At 36.2% G+C, this 22,187-nt stretch overlaps 1 protein-coding gene and 1 non-coding gene across 2 annotated transcripts; both read left to right on the top strand.

Annotated features, from left to right (window-relative positions):
* The first annotated feature begins 2,818 nt into the window (after positions 1-2,818).
* On the top strand, positions 2,819-22,008 carry Hsc70-5 (Heat shock protein 70 cognate 5). The gene is made up of 14 exons (XM_067113466.1): positions 2,819-3,266; positions 8,447-8,505; positions 10,731-10,876; positions 11,454-11,577; positions 12,098-12,299; positions 12,519-12,625; positions 16,200-16,362; positions 16,963-17,118; positions 17,874-18,020; positions 18,178-18,405; positions 20,230-20,452; positions 20,617-20,804; positions 20,969-21,109; positions 21,549-22,008. The coding sequence occupies exons 1-14, from the start codon at positions 3,186-3,188 to the stop codon at positions 21,615-21,617; spliced, it is 2,034 nt and encodes a 677-aa protein (XP_066969567.1). The 5' UTR covers positions 2,819-3,185; the 3' UTR covers positions 21,618-22,008.
* On the top strand, positions 13,809-13,933 carry LOC136844509 (small nucleolar RNA SNORA79). The gene has a single exon (XR_010854903.1). It is a non-coding gene; the product is annotated as a small nucleolar RNA SNORA79 (small nucleolar RNA).
* Positions 22,009-22,187: the final 179 nt, after the last annotated feature.

The following is a 22,187-nucleotide window of genomic DNA, read 5'->3' as shown; positions in this document are numbered from 1 at the left end:
GTGATAGCGGTAGTGATGATAGTACTAATGACAGTTACAGTGATAGTAGCGTTAGTGTTACTAGCAGTCATAATAGTGTTAATGACTGCAGCAGTTAAATATTTTCCATTTGTATAAGTTTTGGTAATAGAACTGATGGCAGTTTTAATGGTATTAGCTTATATTTCACTAGTAGCGATGGTAGTGCTGTTAATTGTGGACGTATATAACAATTACCATTACTAGTACAACTTTCATTATTACCACTTACTACTTCAGATTTAGCCAGCTTTGTGCTGGCACGGGCTCTGTCACAGCCCGTATATTACCACTTGATAAGAAGAATGTTGAATCCGCGAGACAAGCTAAAGCGTACGTCCAAGAGATCAGGGAAAACAATCGAAGTATTTATGTCCATTTTAGGTTTACAGCAAAATGATGAACTACTGTAAAAATTTACATCTGTTCATGTACCCTATCCAGTCTCTATAAAAGCAAGCATAGTTCCCTGAAAGTATCATTTTGAAAGTTTTTACCAAAGCAAAAAAATTATATATCTTTCCAAGGGGAATTTGTAAGCAAAAATTTCTGATGTATTTGATAATTCACAAAATTGATCAGAAAACTCATGCAAACACGTTTAAGAAACAGTTTATATGTATATATATATATATATATATATATATATATATATATATATATATATATATATATATATATATATATTATCACACACACACACACACACACACACACACACACACACACACACACACACACACACATATTCACTAATGGATGACAATATTGTATCTGTTCAAAGTAAAGCCAGGATGTCAGCAGGTAAATGCTTTGTGATGATTAGTGCACTCTCAATAGATTCTTGATATACCTGAAATTACATGATTTTTAAAGCTTGTTTACTATTTTAAAGTTTATCATACCAGCGGAAGAGAGTTAATGTCTGTATGATTAGACCTAGTACTAGTTTTAGGGTAGAGTCTACCTGTATTCAGAAGCTATATATATACTTTATATTTCACTTTCATGTATGCTAAATGTCATTATTAATAATGTATAATTGCAACATGTAGAAGTTTGTTATTTTGTAGTGTCCCCGCGAAGCGGGTTTTCTGTGGTGGCGACCAGTTTTCTTTGCCTCTCCTAGGATCGCCGCTCCTGGGACAACGGATCACGCAGATTCAGCATACCCAATCATTTAAATTGATTTATGTAAATATTTACCTGCTGCCAACTTGTATGTTATGTGTTTCTTTTTCTCAGGTATCAGAATGTATTCAACTCTGCTATTGTCCATTTGTGTAACTCAAAGTGTGTTTGTTTATTGTATTTATTGTCAAATGTTATTGACCTCAGGTCACCCTATATAGTTCTCATTGTATTCCTCGGCGTGACGTCAGTCCGCCGCTATATAAACCGCCTGTGTCCTTAATAAAGTCCCCCACCAAAATCACTTTTATGCATCATCATAGAGTTTTCATCTAACCTATCCATCTCACAGACTCATCATCAACATAGAGTTACGGGCTGCTCTAGGAGCAAGAGCCCGTGCTGGCACAAGGCCAGCTAAATCTGAAACAACAACATCAATAAAGTATTACGGGCTGCTCCAGGAGCAAGAGCCGGGCCAGGCTGGTACAAGGCTGGCTTAATCTTAAAACAACAAATCAATAAAGTAGCGGTAACCTTATCCTGCTAGTTTCTTTCGCACCTCTTAAAATTTCATCAATAGTCACCAATAGACTAATGCAAATATTCAACCTAGACTGGCGAGTCAGTACATAACTGGTATCCAGTTATTGTTATGTTTTAAATAAGATTTTGCAATACCTAGAAATAAATAGATTTCCTCAACTTGACCATATCAACGACAGAAGTATATTTCGTTTAGAGTTACGATTAGACCTAGTGCAGCTATGCTCTACAACGACATGAGAATCATGAGATTCGAACAAGGCCATATTAATTATAATGTACACCATAAACCTCCTCAATTTACTCACGTTTATTTTCAAAGGCCCCTTCCAAGAAATCTTACTGCGTATTCTCACTCTCGCCCCACTACTCTGCAGATTTTCGTCGTGGCTGCAGCAATCACTAGAAAACACCAGCTCTAATGGCCTTGTTTGAATCTCTTTCATCCCATCGAAGACAGACTAGCTTTAGGATGGAGGCTAATTGCACTCAAAAGATACGGTACACATTTCATCCATGCTAAATTCCGTTACTAAAAATGCTCGATATGATGTCGTTGTCAATGCTAGCGAGTGACTTTTCTCAGAACCGAACTGAACCGAGATGGTTAACTGATATTTCACCAGAATTCACACAAGCGCTACACGAATTGAAACTCAGTGTCTTATTCACAAAGTACCTGTACAAGTTGAGACCTCACGTAAAATAATTCCATTATTAATGATGTTTCATAGAGGCTTATGAATGAATGGGTTAAATATATGAAAGTACGATTGCCTTACCTCATAGAGGTAGGGTATCTGGGAAATCGGCCACAGACAACAAGGTTTCTGCCTCGTCAAATTTTCCGCCACTCTCTCCAGGCAGTCAGTGAGTGATGGCCCAATTCCAAATGTAATTCACTATCAGTAAACCATTCATAAATGTAGAAACAGTTAAAAAAACTCATACAAAATTTTGGTATAAAAATTTCATTCTGCAAGTGCTATTTTCCTTTCTTGCCATGTGAATATCCATGGCGGAAAAAATTTCCGTCATTTCCGTCATCTTCGAAGTGTGTGACGTCATCATCCGTTTTTCGGACGAATTTCTGCCAAAATCCAGCACTGGATGAAACATTTCCAGTGCGAAAAAACATCTTAGTTACGTTACAAAATCTCTAGGTTACATAACGTAATTTGTATTTCCCGGGCAATTGTGTATGATAGAAAACGCCTTTATTGATACCATTCGCAATTTTAGTTCCATAAATGTTTTAAAAAGATTAAGAATGCTAAAAGACAGTCACGCCAGTGTATTTATTGTCGAAAATATTAGTATTATAGCACCCCGAAATATTTGAAAGAACCAAAAGCATTTTGTAACTGAGAAGGTTCTCGTAGCCGCGCCAGAGGTCTACCGTGCGACGAAGCCCTCTGCGAGTTACATCAGCGGTTCCTTTCCCACACGTGTTTGGTGGAGGCAAACGTCGCGTCTCCTCTCTAACGAAAATGCTGTCGAAAGCAAGGTTTTTGGCCACGAATTTGTGCGCCGTTAATGGAAGAAAGAGCATAGCCCAACTACTTCAGCAGGTCAGTATTAGTACGCTGTAAATATATCCCGAGATGTGACGTAGGTCGTTGTTTCGCTGCAAGTTTATGAATGCAGACGATGCGCGTCCCGAGCATGGCGCCGGCAACTCATGCAGACCTTAAGTCGTTAGAATAACCTTTAGCTTTTCTCGTTTTTGGTTTCTGCCATGCCAGTAATGCGCCAATTAGGCTGCAAAATTAATGTGTAGTGGTTTATTGTGGTTACAAATGATTATCCTAGTCTTAGGCTTGGGGTATCAGGTCGTGGGAGTCCGAAGGTCATTACTAAGCCGTGGCCGCCCAATGCACTAATATACCCCTATAGGTAGTCAATGTCTAGGCTGTTAGGCTACAAGAGTTCAAAGGTCATTTCTAGCCATTAGATTCATTAGATCTCGTAGAGGGTTATTGCTGTCGGTGCACTTGAGGCATTGCTAAACTGTGCTTGCGTCGTCACTTGAACATTTTGCCACTCATCCTAATATACATCTAGGCCTTTTTACACGTGTTTTCGTCAATCTACCATTCCAAGCTCTCTAATTATTACTTATTAGTGCAAACAAGTTTTTTATTTATCAGGTCCACCTTCAAATCTAACCTCATCTCGGTTTTTCTGTATTTTTTTTTTTATAATGCTATCCAACCACTTTTAGTTTTCTGTAAAAGAAAACTATTGAGATGGCTTTTTATCTGTGTGCACTTTTTTTCTGTCTGTGCTCTGATGTGAAAAACTGAGGCCAGAGGGCTGCAAATTGGTATGTTGATCATCCACCCTCTAATCATCAAACACCAAATTGCAGCTCTCTATCCTTGGTTCTTTTCATTTTATTTAAGGTTAAAGTTAGCCATAGTCTTGCTTCTGGCAACGATGGTGCCAAAAAAACCCACCACCAGGCCACAGCGGTGAGTTTCATTGGGGCTGGTGGAATGTTTTGTACAGCATTGTACGCTGCACAGAAAACTTGGTTGTGCTGAAGAAACTTCAGCGCATTTTTTGCTTTTTGTTCACAGTCTGTTGCTGAATGGCTGAAAGTTCATCAGAATTGACGAAACCCTAGAATGCCTCATGCTGGATTAGCCAATCGTAGGCTATAAAGTTGATTTATTTCATTTAGGTAATTGAGCAGTTGGGTATTACACAGATCTAAGTATAGCCTAGTATGGCAGCTATACCCAATTAGCCTAGGCCAGGCATTTTATGGCATTTTGAAAAGCCTTGGGTGGCTGCCCAAGCAAACTCTTACCCAAAGTCTGGGAAGGTTAGTTGGAGCCTTACTAAGCTACTCATTATTTTGTAAATTAAGGCTGTATAGGCTAGGTTTATTAATATTTTTCAAATGTATGATTATTTTCTATAATTTAGTCTTTGCATAATGTAGATTACCCAGTGTTTTGAATGTTCTTGATTCATTGTGTTATGTAGCACATCTTGGGCATGTCTTCCCTTGTGGTGGGGTATTGGTGTAATGCCAGTTCTCTGCTTAATGCTAAACTTGAGTTACAGTAAAGAGAGTGGTATTCTTTCTGGGTTGTATTTCTTGCTTCAGTGCTCAATTTGAAAAAACTTTGTTAGGGGGGCACGAAAGCACAACTGGTAAAGAGCTAGGTACCGGGTTTATAACCAGTCTAAAGTATATTGATTAGCACATGATGACTTTTCATACCGACACTGATTGTTATGGTTTTTATCAAATTCAATGTTTTATTCCTTTCATGTAATGCTCAAGTTACTGATATTCCTTTCACAATTCTTAGGCTATTATTTAGTGTATGTATTCTGTGACCGTGAGGCTTGGCATGTAAGGCCTGTGTAACAATAATGGGAAGTACATTGGAAAACTGGGAGAGCTGCACACATTGTGAAGGGTACAGGGTAGCTGCTAAGATTATTTCTTCCAAATAAATTCGAAATATTAAGGATCATTTGGGAGGTTAAGGGTAGGTGCTAAATTAAATGAAAACTCAGCAATAATATATATAATGTAAAGTAAAAATAAAACTGAGAAAAATTGTATTGATATAATGTAGCAAAAATAAAAGTGTAAAATGTATTAAGGGAATAAAGCCATGACCATGAAAATCGTAGTGTGCCCATAGCAACTGTGTTTGTGGAGTGAGCGCTTTAGAACCAGGAAACTAGCAAGGATAAAATTAGGAGTGGTTAAACACTTGGGGGAATATGGTTTTAAAAATTTCAAATGGGATGTGGATGAAAAGGTTAGTTTTGAAGGGTGTGATAATGATCTTTTGGTAGTTTTACAGTCTGACCATAATTAGTTCAAGAATTTTGTATAACTTGCTTTTTCAGTAATGTGGGAGCTTTTCTTTTGAAGGGGTTTGAAATTGAACTTTAGATAGTTTTGCAGTCTGCCCATACAAGCAGAGTTTTACAATTTGCCCACCATACAAGCAGCACCGTCAAACTTCTCAGTTCCAGAGGTCGTTTATTCCTCACACCGTTGGATTGTGGAACAGCCTCCCGGAGGATGTCGTGCTGTTGGAACTAAAGTAGTTCAAGCGAAAATGCTATGCATTACTACCCTAATACTATTCTTGAATTTTAATATTTTTTATGTTCATCTATTTATTAATTTTTTCCTTTTTAATAAGTGGGATCTCTTCTTTCTGCATTTCCTTTTGCTTCCTCTTCTCCCTAATGAACACCATATTCTTTGGAAGCTTGAATTGCAAGTCAGTGGCTCCTGTAGGCTTATAATTATTATTATTATATTATATTCAGTAGATGAAACCTATTCATATGGAACAAGCCCACAGGGGCCATTAACTTGAAATTCAAGCTTCCAAAGAATATTGTGTTCATTAGGAAGAAATAAGAGGAAGTAAAGGCAAATACAGAAAGAAGAGATCCAAGTTTGACAGCGAGGCACAATTACTGCACATTGGTACTGCAGTTCAGCGAATCTGGGATCAGGGATCAATTGTGAACGTTAAAAGATTCATTGAAATACAACTTACGAAAAAGTGACAAACGAGACCATCATTCGATGGTCCAACTCATAACTGCTACCATTAAGAAACAGAAACCTACCACCACAAACCACTCTGTCCGAAAGAGATAAATCTCTGCAGAAGTAGACATTACGCTGGAGAACAGTATTCCAGTAAAGGGAGTACACATGAGCGAAAACAGGTTGCATTGATTTTATCACTGTTATAAATACATGAGGACTTACGAACAATACCTAGCTTTCGTGTGGCTTTTGCTGAAACTTTCATTATCATTAGATGTTTCCCAAAAGTTAGATGTGAGTCAAAAGTTACACCTAGAATAGTTAAAGCTTCAGACTCAATCAGCAAAGTTCTAAGGCTGTGCGAGATCTACTAATCAACAGTGTTTTGTTTTACTGGTGTTCAGCCTCACACCACCGACTACACCTTTCCCTGATCTGGTCCATGTCCCGATTGAGGCTGAGGGGCAGCTTCGTTTCTCATAAGTGGAGGCTTTACTACACCGACAAGTGTTGGGTCATAGGCATATTGAACATGTTTCCCAGGCTAACAACCATACCACTTGTATACACTAAAAATAACAGTGGACCAAGAACACTGGCCTGTGAAAGTCCAGACACAATATAAATAGGTTTCATCTACTGAATAATAATAATGTTTAATTAGGTCATACCTTTAGTAGGACTTGTTTTGTCAATAATTACACGACCTGTTTTACAAAAGAAGTAAGTTGGATGCAGAAATTCAAACTAGTTATGCTTAGTTTGCATAGATGATCATATTTAGGGGTCTTAACTCCCATTTTGGGGGGTTAGTGCTGTCAGTGCAACTTATGCAGTGCAACTGTTGGCGTTATTTAATTTTCAGCACCCCTTCTACCCCGAGCTGCAACCTTTCTCATTCCTTTTACTGTACCTCTGTTCATATTCACTTCCGTCTTACCTTCCAGCCTCTTGTAACAGTTTCCATAGTGCAGCTGTGAGGTTTTCCTCCTTTTACACCTTTCAAACTATTTTACGCTTTCCGTTTTAGTGCTGAATGACCTTGTAAGGTCCAGGGCTTGCCCTTTGGCCTAAATTCTCTATTCTAATCTATTCAACTAGAGGGTCTTTACACTTAACATGAAAGAACTCTAATGAAAAATTTTTAAATTACAGGGCGCTGAGGACAGTTTAAAAGAGAATGAAATCTTAACGGTGCATGTTTTATGTATCTGGCTTTTTTAGTTGCATTTTTTATGGAAATGGTTGAGAAGAAAACTTTACTTGCCACAGTTATTTAGATTAAAAACAAAATCATATTAAATGAATGACCCAAGTAAATATGGCTATATTGTAAAACTACCAATAGATCAAATGTGAACCTTCCAGAACTAAAAGTCATGGGAGGAAGAGATTAAAGGAGACGGCATCTTAAAAATGGAGGAAACTTTTTTTTTTTGGCTTTTAGCATTTGTTTTCTAGCTGGGTAGCAGCTTGCTTAGTGATGTTATGTTAACTACAGATTTATCCTTTATTCATTCATTCCTAACCCCTTTTTTTTTTTTTTCTTTCTTTTTAAGTAGTATGCTTGCGTATAATGTAGTAGGAATGCCAGTCCTTTAATTTTGCTTTTTAGCATAGCAGTACTGTATATACTGATAAAGCCCTCACATAACTGTTGCCAGCTTGCACTTCTGCCATCGGCAAACAGACTGCCTCTTAGTATTTTTCATTAAAAGATGTTTATCCATATAATAGACAATTTTGAAAATGCTTTATTTTTTCATAGATATAGAAACCTGAAGTCTTTATTGTAATCCCACCTCCAACCGACCTGGCTTTTGTTCCTGATGCCGAAGGAAAACGTGGCATTATATACAGTGAGTGGATGGTTCCCCACCCCATCATTCGTCTGCCATGGCACTAGTAAACTACCATGTTACCAGGCTTCCCCAACTTAAAAGGGTATTCTTGAAAATGGCCAGAGGGCTACAGTTCCAATACTTGTTTTCAAAATCCATCACTGTCAAAATGAACATTTTTTTCAAAATCCATCACTGTCAAAATGATGAGTACCAAGCGGAGGCCACATACTTGTGCTTCAGAGCATTTACTGTGACATTGTTGCGGATGCCCCTCTGTCTTGATGTTTTCATTATATTTTCATTTATTTTTTATTCCTTTTCCAGTTCTACCACTGAGGATTAATGAGATTTTCTTTCTTTTCAGGGATCTGTACAAGGAATCCTCTCCCAGAAAGATGTCTTCAGCGTTCAGTCAAGACAAAAGTATGTATATTTAGTGCATACAATAATAATGTCTCATATGTATAGTTTGCTGGGCCTTAATTTTATTTTTTTACAGAAGCTAATCTCAATTTTTGACGATAAACAAAATTGAGTACAGGTTTATGATGTCTTATCCGTAATTCTAAAAACCAAAAAGCTCTATAAACTGAAATATTTTTTTGAGAAAAGTAATCATTTGCAAAAGTTAAACAACTATATTTATAATGATTTGAAAAAGGATCATGTCAGATTAGCGAACCCAACATCTCCATGTCAAGAACAGCGAACCCAATGGTCCCTATGTAAAGAATGGCTAACCCTTTCCGGTCCGAACCCCAATTCCACATGAGGGCTACTACTAAACACAGCGAAACAGTGATCTACACTGTTTCACCATGTTTAGTACTAGCCCTTGGGGGATCAATTGTCTGATACAGAAGTGTTCGTGTCTATATCAGCGAACCAAGCTATTCCCATGTAAGAATAACGAACTCAATAATTTTCTTGTGAAGAATAGCTAACCCAATAATCTTTTAAAGAAAAGCTAAACCAGCTGTGAGTGGGATCGCTAATCTTGACATGATCCTTGAAAAAAGTTGTTTGCTTGTGGTATCCAGTTACAGTATATTGCATGTATTATGTTCACAGTTAACTTTATTACAAAATATAAACATTGTCATCGAATGCATTTGTATTTGATATTGTTTACATTCTCAAAATCTTGACTGATTGAGTACTTCTGACATCTTCATTGCCATTAGTTGCTAGAAGGAATATAATTCAGAGATACTTTTTCTTGTAAATTAGTAAAGTTGGGTTTAAAACATGCACATTACTTGAGTGCATAAGCAGCAAGTGTGATTTTGCCAGTTCCGGACATAGCTTTCGCCTGCCCGTTACAGTATTCATTTATTCAGCCTCGGCTATAACCTGCAGCTTTAATTTACTGCTATTGTGTCTTGAGATCGCCATTGTGTGAAGGATAAATAATAATTTTTTAATCTTTACATATGGAAGCCATCATTGGGAATCGGCAAGTGTTTAACACCTTGACTACTTGATAGCCACAGTAAATGATTTTGGCAATCAACTGTTTCTCGATTCAGTTGTTTATGTTGGTACGGGTTGACAATGGCTTCATTTGGAATTCTAAAAACCAGTGTTTTTTTAGTGGAGGATGGAGCAACATCATAAGTATTATGGTCGGTGAAATGGAGAGAGAGCGAGAGTGTATGTTTTGTTTACATTCGTAAAATAACGAGCTGATTGTGTTTTACCATCATCATTCTCTTTAGTTGCAAAATGAGACTTAATACAGAGATACGTTTCGTAAATCATCAAAGCTGGGTTTAAAGATTGCAAATACATTATTTATAAATGCTTTAAATTAAGTAGAGTAAGCATGTGTGATTTTGCCAGTTTCAGGTCTTGCTTTTGCCTCCAAAACATTTTGGAGTCTGCTCATTATTTTTTTCTTCCGCCACAGCTATAGTAACTGCTGCTTAAAATTAGCAGCATACTGTCTTAACACCTCCACTGGGTGACGGATGAATAAAGTTGTATTTTATTTTTATTTATGGAATTACATTAAAATAAGCAAGTTTTTAACAAGACAACTGTAATACAACTCTTATTAAACGTGTTAGTTATGGTAATTAACGTTGGCAAACAGCTGTTTGTAACTCTGTTGTTGATGTCAGTACTTTGTTGTTTATTCCAGTGTTTTGCATGCAATAGCAAGTGGTTGTTAATTGTAAGAAATAGTAATGAATTCTTACACAAGCCACAGATTTGATAAGCCTGGTTAAATGTAAGATGATTTGCACTTAACCTACTGAACTTTTGCTCCTAGGCCTATTAATTGGTTAAAAGCTAACATAAGCTTTATCAGCGAAATCTGTGAAAATGGAACAGGCACAGGAAGCCTATCCTAGTATAATCTAAAAAAAAAAAAAAAAACTTGTGGGAAAAAATTTAAGGCGTGCATGATACTGGAGATCAGATGATATGTTATTATATACACAAATTACAGCTCTTTTTGATGCTGTGTATTTTTTGTTTTACATAATGTTATTGTTGGAAATGACATATGCTTTTGTATTTAAGAGCAACCTTCAGTTCTGAAATGCAAAAAAAATCCAAAAACCAAAACACAGCCTGCCCTTAGGGTTTTGGGGAAGGGATTGTGAACCTGTATAATCCAAACTCGATCTCAATTTTACCAGGTCAGATGGCGTCAAGGGTGCTGTCATTGGTATTGATTTGGGCACAACAAATTCTTGTGTTGCTGTCATGGAAGGAAAAGCTGCCAAAGTTATTACCAATGCTGAGGGGGATCGTACAACACCATCAGTAGTTGCATTCACAAAAGGTGAAAGGAATTATTGTGTTAATAAAAATAAACTGATTACAGTAAACCCCCTGTATTCGCATTCTCACGATTCGCGGACTCACGTATTCGTGAATTTCTCTGTGGAACGTATCTACCCATTATTCTTAGAAAATTCGCTCATTCGCAGTATTTTTCACGGAGAAATATTCAAGAATTATGTTATTTTCATATTTTCATGACTAAATGCACTTTTTGTGATAAAACTATTAAATGCTAGGGTATAAGCCTTTCTAGAGGGTTTTTCTTGTGTTTAAACTGTCAAAATAGGCTGTTCTAAGTATTTTAGAGGGGTTTTAAGTATTCGTGGATTTTAACTTCGCAGGGGAGGGGGAGCAAAGGGTTGGTACGCATCTCCCATGAATACGACGGGTTTACTGTACTTCTTTACTTTGACTAAGAATTTTGAGTACTGCACTGTCAAGGATCAAGTCGTGAAATGTGAGTGGTTAGATATGAGAAAATCATGCCAATTGCAAAATGTATCATTAAAGCAAACAGTTTAAGGTTTGTCATAATATAGGGTATAGTGTCAATTATCCTGATTTTGACATTTCAGATGGGGAACGCCTTGTTGGTATTCAGGCCAAAAGGCAAGCTGTTACCAATGCAGGGAACACATTTTATGCCACAAAACGACTTATTGGTAGGCGATTTGATGATGCAGAAATAAAAAAGGACAGGTAAATTTTTGTGACTGCTGTTTTGTTTTATAGGTTTTAAGGATCGTTAATAAGAAAATCTCTAGATAATTGTTTTATCAAACTAAGTCTGGCCAAAGATAATTTTTTTTCCGTTCGGTACAGTTTTTAATACTGTTAATAAATACATTAAATAATTCATCCATTAGATTACCATGGATATCAGTGGCCATTGCTGTTAGTTATTACTGCCAAAAAATCTCATTCAGTAGAGTGAGGCATTCTTATTTCTTTTTGAATTAACCACATGTATATACTTTTTTTTTGAAAGGTCTGATAAATATGTAAATGTGTTATTTTTTACTCTGCTTGTTGGCATTAAAATGAATCTTCTTGAACCCCAAATATCTCATATGCACACACACACCCAAAATTTTCATAATGATGACTTATTTTTCGTCACCTGAATTTCTTTGAGGACTCCTTGAACTGATTTTAACCATTTTAACTTTATTTACTGTCATATACCCTTGTGAATTACAACGGAAATTGCTCATTTCAGGGAAACTGTGGCTTACAAAATCGTTAAGGCTAGTAATGGTGATGCTTGGGTAGAGGCAAGTGACGGCAAAGTGTATTCTCCATCGCAGGTTGGTGCTTTTATCCTTGGTAAAATGAAAGAAACTGCTGAAGCTTATGTGGGCACTTCAGTGAAGAATGCCGTTGTTACCGTCCCTGCGTACTTCAATGATTCTCAGAGACAGGTGTGTTTTAATGGAGTGTTCTCTTTGGATGCATTATTCTTTTTCATTTTAGTGTTTGGAACACTGAATGTTCTCTTTGGATGTGTTTTTTTAATTTTTAATTTAGTATTTTAAACACAATGTTCTCTTTGGATATGTTTTTCATTTTTAATTGAGTGTTTGACATAATGACTGGTCTTGTTTCATGTGCATGCCATTAATTGCTTTTCTTTCCAACAGGCTACAAAGGATGCTGGTCAGATATCTGGTTTGAATGTTCTGAGAGTAATTAATGAGCCAACAGCTGCTGCATTAGCATATGGCATGGATAAAACGGAAGACAAGGTGTAAGTACAGTATAGTATGTGGTATTAACTTACTTTTGACAAGTATTTTATTAATCCTGTTGACAATAACAGCTTGCATTTGGTGGTATGGTTCCCAGTGGAGGTGAATGTGTCATGTTTTTCCTTTTATTGTTCAGTACATACAGTACTAAATAAGGAACAAACACATGAAGGCAGGGCTCTAAGTGGCTTACACGAGTGATAGGTGGGTACAACTCTGCATGAGGCTAGAAGAAGGACAATAGTGTCATGCAAAGGCCCAGGGTTGTGGATACTGTTGAGTACCCGGTGGAGGAGACTGAAGGGGGATGTTGGCATGCATCTTAGATTGCTGCCCATGGGACTGGTGAGAAGATGGGAAGCTTCCAATTCAGTCTGGTGGCGAACAGATTAATCATTGGCTGTTCCCATGATTGACCAGTCTCTCCTCTCCTAGGTGTAAGGATCACTCCATTCCCACGACCTGGTCCTGACGGCTCAGTTGGTCTGCCAGTTTTCTTTTTGCCTGTGATGTACCTGGCTCGATCCCTTGCATGGATGCCCATTCATCATCTGGATGGTGAATTGGCACAATGAGGGCGAGAATTTTTTTTTTTTTTTTTTTTTTTTTTTTTTTTTTTTTTTTTTTTTTTTTTTATATGTAGGCTACTATGGTGCTGTTGTCACTCTCCCCAATTTTCGCATGGGTACTTCCCTTGTTTAGTCAGTACATGGTTGGTCTAATGCATGTGCAGAAAGGTATTCCAAAAATTTGCCATTTATCCTAGGTATACAAAACCAGCCTTTCAACATATTACCTACCTCATCTACCATGATTTGCCCCTGATGCTCTGAAGGAAAAAGTGCTTGATGATGGTAGGTGAGGGAGGCTATTCTTGCATGCATCCCCTTAACCACAAGGCATATACCTTGCTACAGAGTTTAAATGACCATTTTCAGCTTTAGCTGAGGAATATTTGTAAATTAAAGGCTCTTGTTTGTAAGTATCAGAAGGGAAGTCCACTCGTGTGAATGTTTTGAGTGTTAACCCTTCAGCACGGGAGAATTAAGGAAGTCTCTAAGGATGTCAACAGTAGCCTGGTTGGTGGGTTTGATCCCAATTGACCTCTCAGATGTATGCTGCACAGCCAGGGTGAAAGGGTTAAATTGCCCTTGTCCACAATTTTTGGGATGTTGAACTTACTGATGATTTTTCCCTGCCTCTTAACTTACATTTATTAGGCAGTTTTTATTCATCAGAGAGTATAATTGAATTCTTCACCTGAGTATTTATTATTAGGTAGCTTAGTTTTGCGGATTCAAACAATTGAAGTTTTTTGGTGATGCATGTGCTGTTTTCTATCATAGGTGTGAAATCTTTTCTGGCATTTTACCCCTAGTAATTTTTGTGGTAACACTGCCCCAAACTAAAGGAAATATATTTACGCATGGTTTTTTTTTTATATATATATAATGTGAAGTACAATAGAATTAATTGTATGGAAGTTAGGTTAATTCTTCGTTTATAAATTAGAACGTGTGTGTGTGGTTGCTGGGTGTAGGTCTCTTTTAGGTTTTGTGCAGCGTGTTTGGTTAGACCAGCACTAAGCAAATAAAGAATTTCTGCAAAGTTGTGTGATTGAACTTCTCTTACTAAGCACATCAGTAGTTTTTCCTTAGATTTTGTGAAAAAATACATCTTTCCATGAAATAACACAAGGTAAAGAAAAAGCCATTAAACGAAGTGAGTGAACACTTTCAACAGAATGGTTGTGTAAGCAATGTTTCCTCCGATTTACATGAGGAGGTGATCATTGTGGCCTTAAAATTTGTCTAAGTATTTTTTCCTAGTTTTTAGAAATAGGTAAAATTCAATTTTCATTCATGTTCTTATTTTTATGTCCCATCTGAATTACATTCATCTTTATTTTCCATCTGTTTCATCGTTTTCCCCACACACTTAGCCACTCTTTTCAAGAAAAATTTTATTCACTGAACAAATCTTTCGGACAAACCATCAGTGTAGAAATCACCCAGTTGTCCCGCCACTCTTTTCAAGAAAAATTTTATTCACTGAACAAATCTTTCGGACAAACCATCAGTGTAGAAATCACCCAGTTGTCCCATAGTGAAGTAGTTTTCACACTATATTGTAGGTGCTACTTCAGTACACACAATGTATTATTAATAAAATAAAATGAGTAATTTCTTGTACATACACTCCCACATACAACAGTCATGGTCTGCAAAACCAGTGCAAGTTTGGGAGGTTTTTTAGTACAGTTCATTGGTACTGCACTGCCTACGAGGTTTTTTTTAGTGCACTGACTACTGTCATTTTGTATGAAACTGCTAAAAAAAAAATATAGTTGAGACAAAGCTGAAACTTGTCATTACAGTTCTTATTGAAATGTTAAGAGAAAAATAAGAATAAACTTCCTGAAAATAAAAAGTAAAACATACTTGATTCAGGCAATTTGTATTTTCCTTGTATTGCATGGTATGGTTTTCAGCATAAAAAATGACAAACTGGATTAATAGAATATGGAAGCTAAATGCTTTCAAAATGCCTCTTTGATGCAGAACAAATAAAGAGCGGGCCCTAGTGCCTAAAGTCAAGCCAAAATAACTATGAACACATGCATTTTAGATGTTGCCACTTTTCCTATGTATGATTCTTAAAACCTTGACCTACATTAGGATGTTATGTAGATGTGGCAGAGACATTTCCAGATCTTTTCTATACCAGGTACTCTATTCTGTGTATTTAACTGTGAGGACATAAAATGAATGAAAGAACTGAAATGGAAAATGCATAAAAGATGATTTATGGTAAAAAAAAATTTCTGTACTGTTTTGATCACATCAGTAGAGGGATGGTTAGTTTCTCATCATCTAAATGAATTTTATACAGAAACCTAAAATCTATCCCAGGCTCACAAATAATAAATGTTATAAACAAAAAGTGTTACTGAATCCTCAGATGATATAAAAAAAAAAAAAGTCCTATTAACTCCTCAGGTTTGAGTCAGCCTTGTCCCAGAATGGTCTCTTGCCTCTTGGCAGCCTGTGGAAGGGATAAGTAGGATTTTATGACTAGACTAAAGAATCCTGAATTGAAGGGGCCAGATTAACTAGTCAGATTGTAAGTCTGGAAGAAATTTGGCGATGTAGCGAGTGACATCCATCTTAATCATTTTGGTTTGACTGAAGCAATAACTTCGTGGCATGCTAATGTATACAATGATGATGAAGTAGTGACAGTAGATATCTTAAATATTATGAAATTTTGTTTTTAGTAAGAGTAGTATTGATTTATAGTTTAATTTTGTTTTTTAATTTAGACAGCAAATAATTGTGATGATATTTTCCCTGTCCTATAACAATTTATTGGGCAGTTTTAATCATCAAAAAGCAATATTGAGTTCTTCACCTGGGTATTTTTTCTTTTTTTAAGTAGCCCAGTTTTGCGGGTTCAGACAATGCTAAGTTAGATCAAATATCTTATACATTGGTATGATGTGGTAAGTCAAATTCCTTCTATTCCCAATTTTATCCATAGAGAATCTTTGTGATTTTTTTTTTTCCTGTACAGGATAGCTGTATATGACTTGGGTGGTGGTACTTTTGATATATCCATCCTGGAAATTCAGAAGGGTGTATTTGAAGTCAAGTCCACAAATGGTGATACTTTTCTTGGAGGAGAAGACTTTGACAATCATCTAGTCAACTTTTTAGCAGGAGAATTCAAGAAAGAGGTAAGAATGGGAGACCTGATTCTTTTCTCATTTGTCTTGTAAATCTTTATTCATTTGCCATGTAAATCTGCTTGATGTTATTGTTAAAAATTGCATGTATTTTTCAGTAGATTTTGATAAGTTCATGGAGGAGGGTTTTAGATGAGTACTTGCATCCAATGGTGATTCTAGAATACAAATACAGAAAGAAGCAATAGCCTACGAAGGGATGCTTGGTGGAAGAAATATGGTGATAGATTTATTCAAAAAGATGTGGTTTTTATTTATAAGAACAAAAACTTCAGGCCAAACATTTTGGGTTTTTGGTTGTTTATTGATCTAGTAGAATAGCTTGATAATTTTTTGCCATTTTTTTTTTAATCCTTCTGCGTACCTGATCTGTTGCTTCAAAGTTTTTTGAGTGTTAATATAAAGTAGACCACCTCTTTATTTTTATTAATTCTATTAGGTGTAAAATACTTTTTTCTTGGTTTTTTTATAATGTTTCTGCTGCCCATTTGCATTGTATTGTTCCTTTTTATTATTGTAAGTTGCTTTAGACATTTTAAATTCTTAGCCAGTATACAAAAGTGGTAACAAATCAATTCATCATATCTCTAGCAAGGTTTGGATGTTACCAAGGACAACATGGCAATGCAACGATTGAAGGAGGCAGCTGAAAAGGCAAAGATTGAATTATCATCGTCTACGCAGACTGATATTAATTTACCTTATTTAACAATGGATGCCTCTGGCCCCAAACATATGATGTATAAGGTAAGTTTTTGTTGATTTTTTATTTTTATATATTTTTTTTTTTTTTCTTTCCTTGCAGTAGCTTTTTGTTTAAATGAAGTAATTTCAGTTTGTAACCTATTTTATTGTTCACTTTCCTTGCCAAAGTTCCAAATTTCTTAAGTTTAGCTCATGGGAGTATCTGGTTTAATAAATCTTGAGAGAGGTGGGGGCCGTTTTGATTTTCATACTAGGTTACAGTGAAGATGATAATAGTAATGTCAGCACTACTGCATTGAACATTTTATTGAGGTTTAAAGGTGTCAATATGGGAAGTGACACTAAGATTTTACGAAGGATAAAAGAAGTCATTCAGTTTTTTCCCATAGATACTGTAGACAAATTGGTCCTGCTTTGTGTATTCTAGGTTTACAGTAAACCCCCCATATTTGCGGACTCACCAATTCGCGGATTTCTTGATGGAACATATATACACAGTATTTGCGGTATTTTCCACCGAGAAATATTCACAAATTACTGTATTTTCATGACTTAATGCACTTTTTGTGATAGAACTTTAAATACTCCACTATAAGTTTTTTTGAACTATCAAAACGGGCAGTTCTAAGTGTTTTTAGAGGGTTTTAAGTATTCGTGGAATTTAGCTATTCGCAAGGGGGTGTGGTACGCATCCCCCACAAATAGGGGTGTTTTACTGTATACCATTTATATAGTTTTATTTTTATGCAAGTTTTCTTTGGAAGCTTCAATTGTCATTCTGATTTCTTACCCAATAGCTCACACGTTCGAAGTTTGAAAGTATCTGTGAAAAGCTAATCAGACGAACTGTGGACCCTTGCATTAAGGCACTGAAAGATGCTGAGTGTTCAAAGTCTGATATTGGTGATGTTATCCTTGTTGGTGGAATGACTCGTATGCCAAAAGTAAGTTTTATTTGTTTTTTGGGAAGTCCTGAGAATCATGAAATAAATATTGTGCCTTTAATGTTATTTGATGTACTTAAATGTCTTGAAATTATTATAGAAATGTCTTAGATGGTTGCTACTACTGCAACATTGTCCTTTCTCTTAATTTTATTAGGTGGTGTCAACTGTGCACGAAATATTTGGTCGCACTCCCAGTAAGTCTGTAAATCCTGATGAAGCTGTAGCAGTTGGGGCAGCAATTCAAGGTGGTGTACTTGCTGGTGATATAACAGATGTGCTACTTTTGGATGTTACACCACTTTCTCTTGGAATTGAGACTCTTGGTGGTGTTATGACAAAGCTTATTAGCAGAAACACGACTATTCCTACTCGTAAATCACAGGTATGTCAAATAGAGAATGAGTATTTATCAGTCTAAAATGTAGCTGCAGTAATCATCTTTGGTACTGCAACTAAGAAAGTTGTCATAATTTTACATTTTTGCCCTATTTTGTATTTGCAGTAACTTTTTATCTGTTTGTTTACTACAACCCTGTTGAACTTATTGCTTGTAATGAAATCTGTCATCACTGCAATCCTATTAGTACTAAGTTGACTGGCTGTCAACATGGTCAGTCCCCAATTTTTTCTCCACTGCTGCCAATATTGATGAAGTAAATTGTAGGACTATATTGGCATCCCCATATGTTAATATCTGTTGGAATGAACTGAAACAATATAAAGATGTAGTTTTGCTTTAGTATATATGCTATTTTGATGCTCAGAAAGATCTACCATTACACAGAAATAATGATGTAGCAGACAAATTTTGGTAATAATTATATATGATAATGACTGCTGCTTTGATGGGTGATTGGTTTACATGCAAAGAATGCCTTAGTAGAATCTGCATAAATTTCTCTGAAGTTGTTGACATTGTCAAGCTCTATGAGTGGATGGTTCACTGACCTGTTGGATTGAGTCACAGACAAACCCACAGCTCTCTGGAAGTCCTTTATCTTCTTATGTGGCGTTTATCCAGCATAGGCAGAGAGATTTATACTCTTTAGAGGATGCAGCAGCTGCAATTCCATCCCCTTTCAGAAAGTTGTCTACTAATCATTACCTGGAAAAATTAGCAGATATTGTTTCTCTGTAAATGGAGTTTTCTATTTCTCATTTATAAAAGAAGGTCGTCCTGTGCTTTATGGGGATAGACGAGTCCCTTCTTACTCATGTACTGTACATTACTTGGGTTCTGACGAAGACATTATGGACTTGTAATTTTGGACAAATTTGCACTGTTCATTCTTAATTCTTCTGTGAAACCACCTAGTTGGTATCTGGTGTAATTTTACAGGGTTTGGGTAAACCATACAAGTGTTATAGAATTTTCCTTACTGGACTTGACCCCTGAAACAGTTTCTTTTAGCTCTTGTCTCCTTAAAATACATCCACAAGCTCCATGCTTTATCATTTTCAGTCCTAACTATCCGCTGTTCTGACTTTTCAGCTGGACAGCTTTCTTTTCATTCTCCTTACCTAAATTGCTCTACAGTATTACTGTTTCCTGTGTATGAAACTTATGATTAATAGGCGAAGTTGTATGCTAAAAGGTCACAAGGAAGGAATTCCAAGCACCTCTTCATTCTTCACAAAGGGGATTCACATGCACATTCCCTCCTCCTGCATGATGTGCCCACAGAATAAGGTTCTACTGCAAGGGGAGCAATAAATCAACTACACAGTTGACCACGACCCTCACAGCAGTGTTGGTCCTGTTATTCTCCTTCTAAATAACTGGTGAAAAACCCAAACATAACCTTAAAACACTAAACACAATGAAGCTCAGCAAAAACAGACACTGGCAGTATTAACCTCAAAGATGTATTTTTTTACATACTGAATTTAGGCTAGAGAATGCTTCAAGTGTTTTGACAACCTAGTTTTCATTCTAGAAGGATACACAATCAAAGTTATATCCAAAGTACAGATTTTCTATCTGCAGTTTCTTTATGGCACACTTAAGGAGACATTCTATTGTAATATCCCACATAGGTGTCAAACTAAAAAGATAAACTTGTTTCAATCTCTACATTACAGTTGTTCAAGTAAGCCTCAGTTCCACATGTATACAGACCTTTATAGACTAAACCCTCTCCTAATACTTGAGATTTTGTTAATCTAATTTCCTTGTAATAAGTCATATAGAAAAATTCTCTTCCAGGTATTTTCAACAGCAGCAGATGGTCAGACCCAAGTAGAAATTAAGGTGCACCAAGGGGAACGAGAAATGGCAGCAGACAACAAACTACTTGGTCAGTTCAGTCTGGTTGGAATCCCACCTGCTCCACGTGGTGTTCCACAGATCGAAGTCACTTTTGACATTGATGCTAATGGCATTGTACATGTTTCAGCTAGGGATAAGGGCACTGGAAAGGAACAGCAAAGTAAGTAAAGTTTCAAGTTCTTAATGAATTTTGTGTTAGAGTTGTCTTCTATTGTTCAGTACCAAATTTTTCTTTTTAAGGGTGTTGAAGGCAATTTCTGTAGTGGTAAAATGTACTTGTTTTATAGAAAACTATTACTCTACTCTTCATTTTGTTCTTTGCAGTTGTCATTCAGTCTTCAGGAGGTTTAAGCAAAGAAGAAATTGAGAACATGATCAAGAAAGCTGAACAGTTTGCTGAAGAAGATAAGAAACGCAAGGAGGTCGTTGAGGCTATTAACCAAGGAGAGAGTATTATTCATGACACTGAAAGTAAAATGGAGGAGTTCAAAGACCAATTGCCTGCTGAAGAGGTAAGTAGAATGAAAAATAAAATAGTGTGAGAAGAAACGGAAAAAAAAAAATCACCAGTGTTATGTTCATGGTCAGAGATTTGACCTTATGGCTTTCATTTTTGCTTGCTCAAGTCATTTTGAAACAGCTATACAATACATACATTGAACTGTTGTCATTACAGAGTGAGAAACTAAAAGAGAAGCTGGCTCAAGTCAAGGAACTTCTTGCCAATAAGGACAGCACAGAACCTGAGGAAATCAAGAAACAAGTTGGTGATTTACAACAAGCATCCCTGAAATTGTTTGAAATGGCTTATAAGAAGGTCAGTTTTTCATGGAATAATTTGAATGTTGATGAATTGAAAGGTTAAATATTAAGAGGATTTTCTATTCACTATATACAGTACAATATTTTTGAGCCCTGAAGGGGGCTAGTACTGTCAGTACTCCTCTCTCGATGCACTGTAGGCATTACTTAGGTTCTATGCAGAGTCCCCTCAGGACCCAGCTGCAACCCCTTTCATTTCTTTTACTGTACCTCCATTCATATCTTTCATCTTTCTTTCCAACCTCTCCTAACAATTGTTTCATAGTGCAACTGCAAGGTTTTCCTCCTGTTAAATTTCAAGCCTTTTACTCCCAATTTCCCTTTCAGTGCTGAGTTACCTCTTAAGTCCCAGCGCTTTGCCTTTGACCTAAATTTTATATTCCATTCCATTCTGATATTTCTTGAGTTACTTAATGGCTTATTAATATCCACAGATGGCATCTGAAAGAGAATCTAGTTCCTCTGGAGAAAAAGACAAAAAGGAAGGCGAGGGCCAGCAGTGAGTTGGTTTTAAATGTTAATGTATAAATGGAATAGGTATGTAATGCAGTCTTTAATTTTTTTTTTTTTTCCAAGGAAGTATATTTGCTCATATATTGAATGAATGGTTAACTATTATGCTGAGATATGAAAACATGTTTTATTAATGAACAGTGTTCATGTATAGTTTGTATCATTGGCTAAATAGATAGTGGTTACCACGTATGAATGATAGTTTTTTGTTGTTGTATAGAAGAATAATTAAGTAGTACTGATGTAAATATATATATATATATTTTCCATATGTAAATCAAATATTCCGACATAGACGTCTATGTATTAAGTTAAGGTTTGGTTTGAAAATTTTGTAAAAAATGAAGTGTAAATATCGTTAACAATAAACTTGTTTTGTTACATGTTTGTAACTTGCCTGTATAACAAGGATACCAACATCATAATTGAGTTTGTTTCAAGTGGTTTACCCCAGAGTTGCAATACATTATTGATCTGTTGATCAAAATATATACTGTACAGTACACTACTGTCAATTTGGGGTGTTCCAAAAGTTGCAAAATATCAATAAAGCATAGTTA

Source organism: Macrobrachium rosenbergii, chromosome 12 (assembly GCF_040412425.1).
Source record: "Macrobrachium rosenbergii isolate ZJJX-2024 chromosome 12, ASM4041242v1, whole genome shotgun sequence".
In the NCBI taxonomy this organism is placed as follows: Eukaryota; Metazoa; Arthropoda; class Malacostraca; order Decapoda; family Palaemonidae; genus Macrobrachium; species Macrobrachium rosenbergii.
This window is presented reverse-complemented; position numbering and strand designations above follow the sequence as displayed.

What these genes read in the sequence shown, in the direction of transcription:
- Hsc70-5 (XM_067113466.1), top strand. Translation starts at nt 3,186, where the DNA reads ATGCTGTCGAAAGCAAGGTTTTTGGCCACGAATTTGTGCGCCGTTAAT. An exon ending in TTCCTACTCGTAAATCACAG is followed by an intron (nt 18,406 to 20,229) that starts GTATGTCAAATA and finishes ATTCTCTTCCAG; the next exon opens with GTATTTTCAACAGCAGCAGA. An exon ending in ACCAATTGCCTGCTGAAGAG is followed by an intron (nt 20,805 to 20,968) that starts GTAAGTAGAATG and finishes TTGTCATTACAG; the next exon opens with AGTGAGAAACTAAAAGAGAA.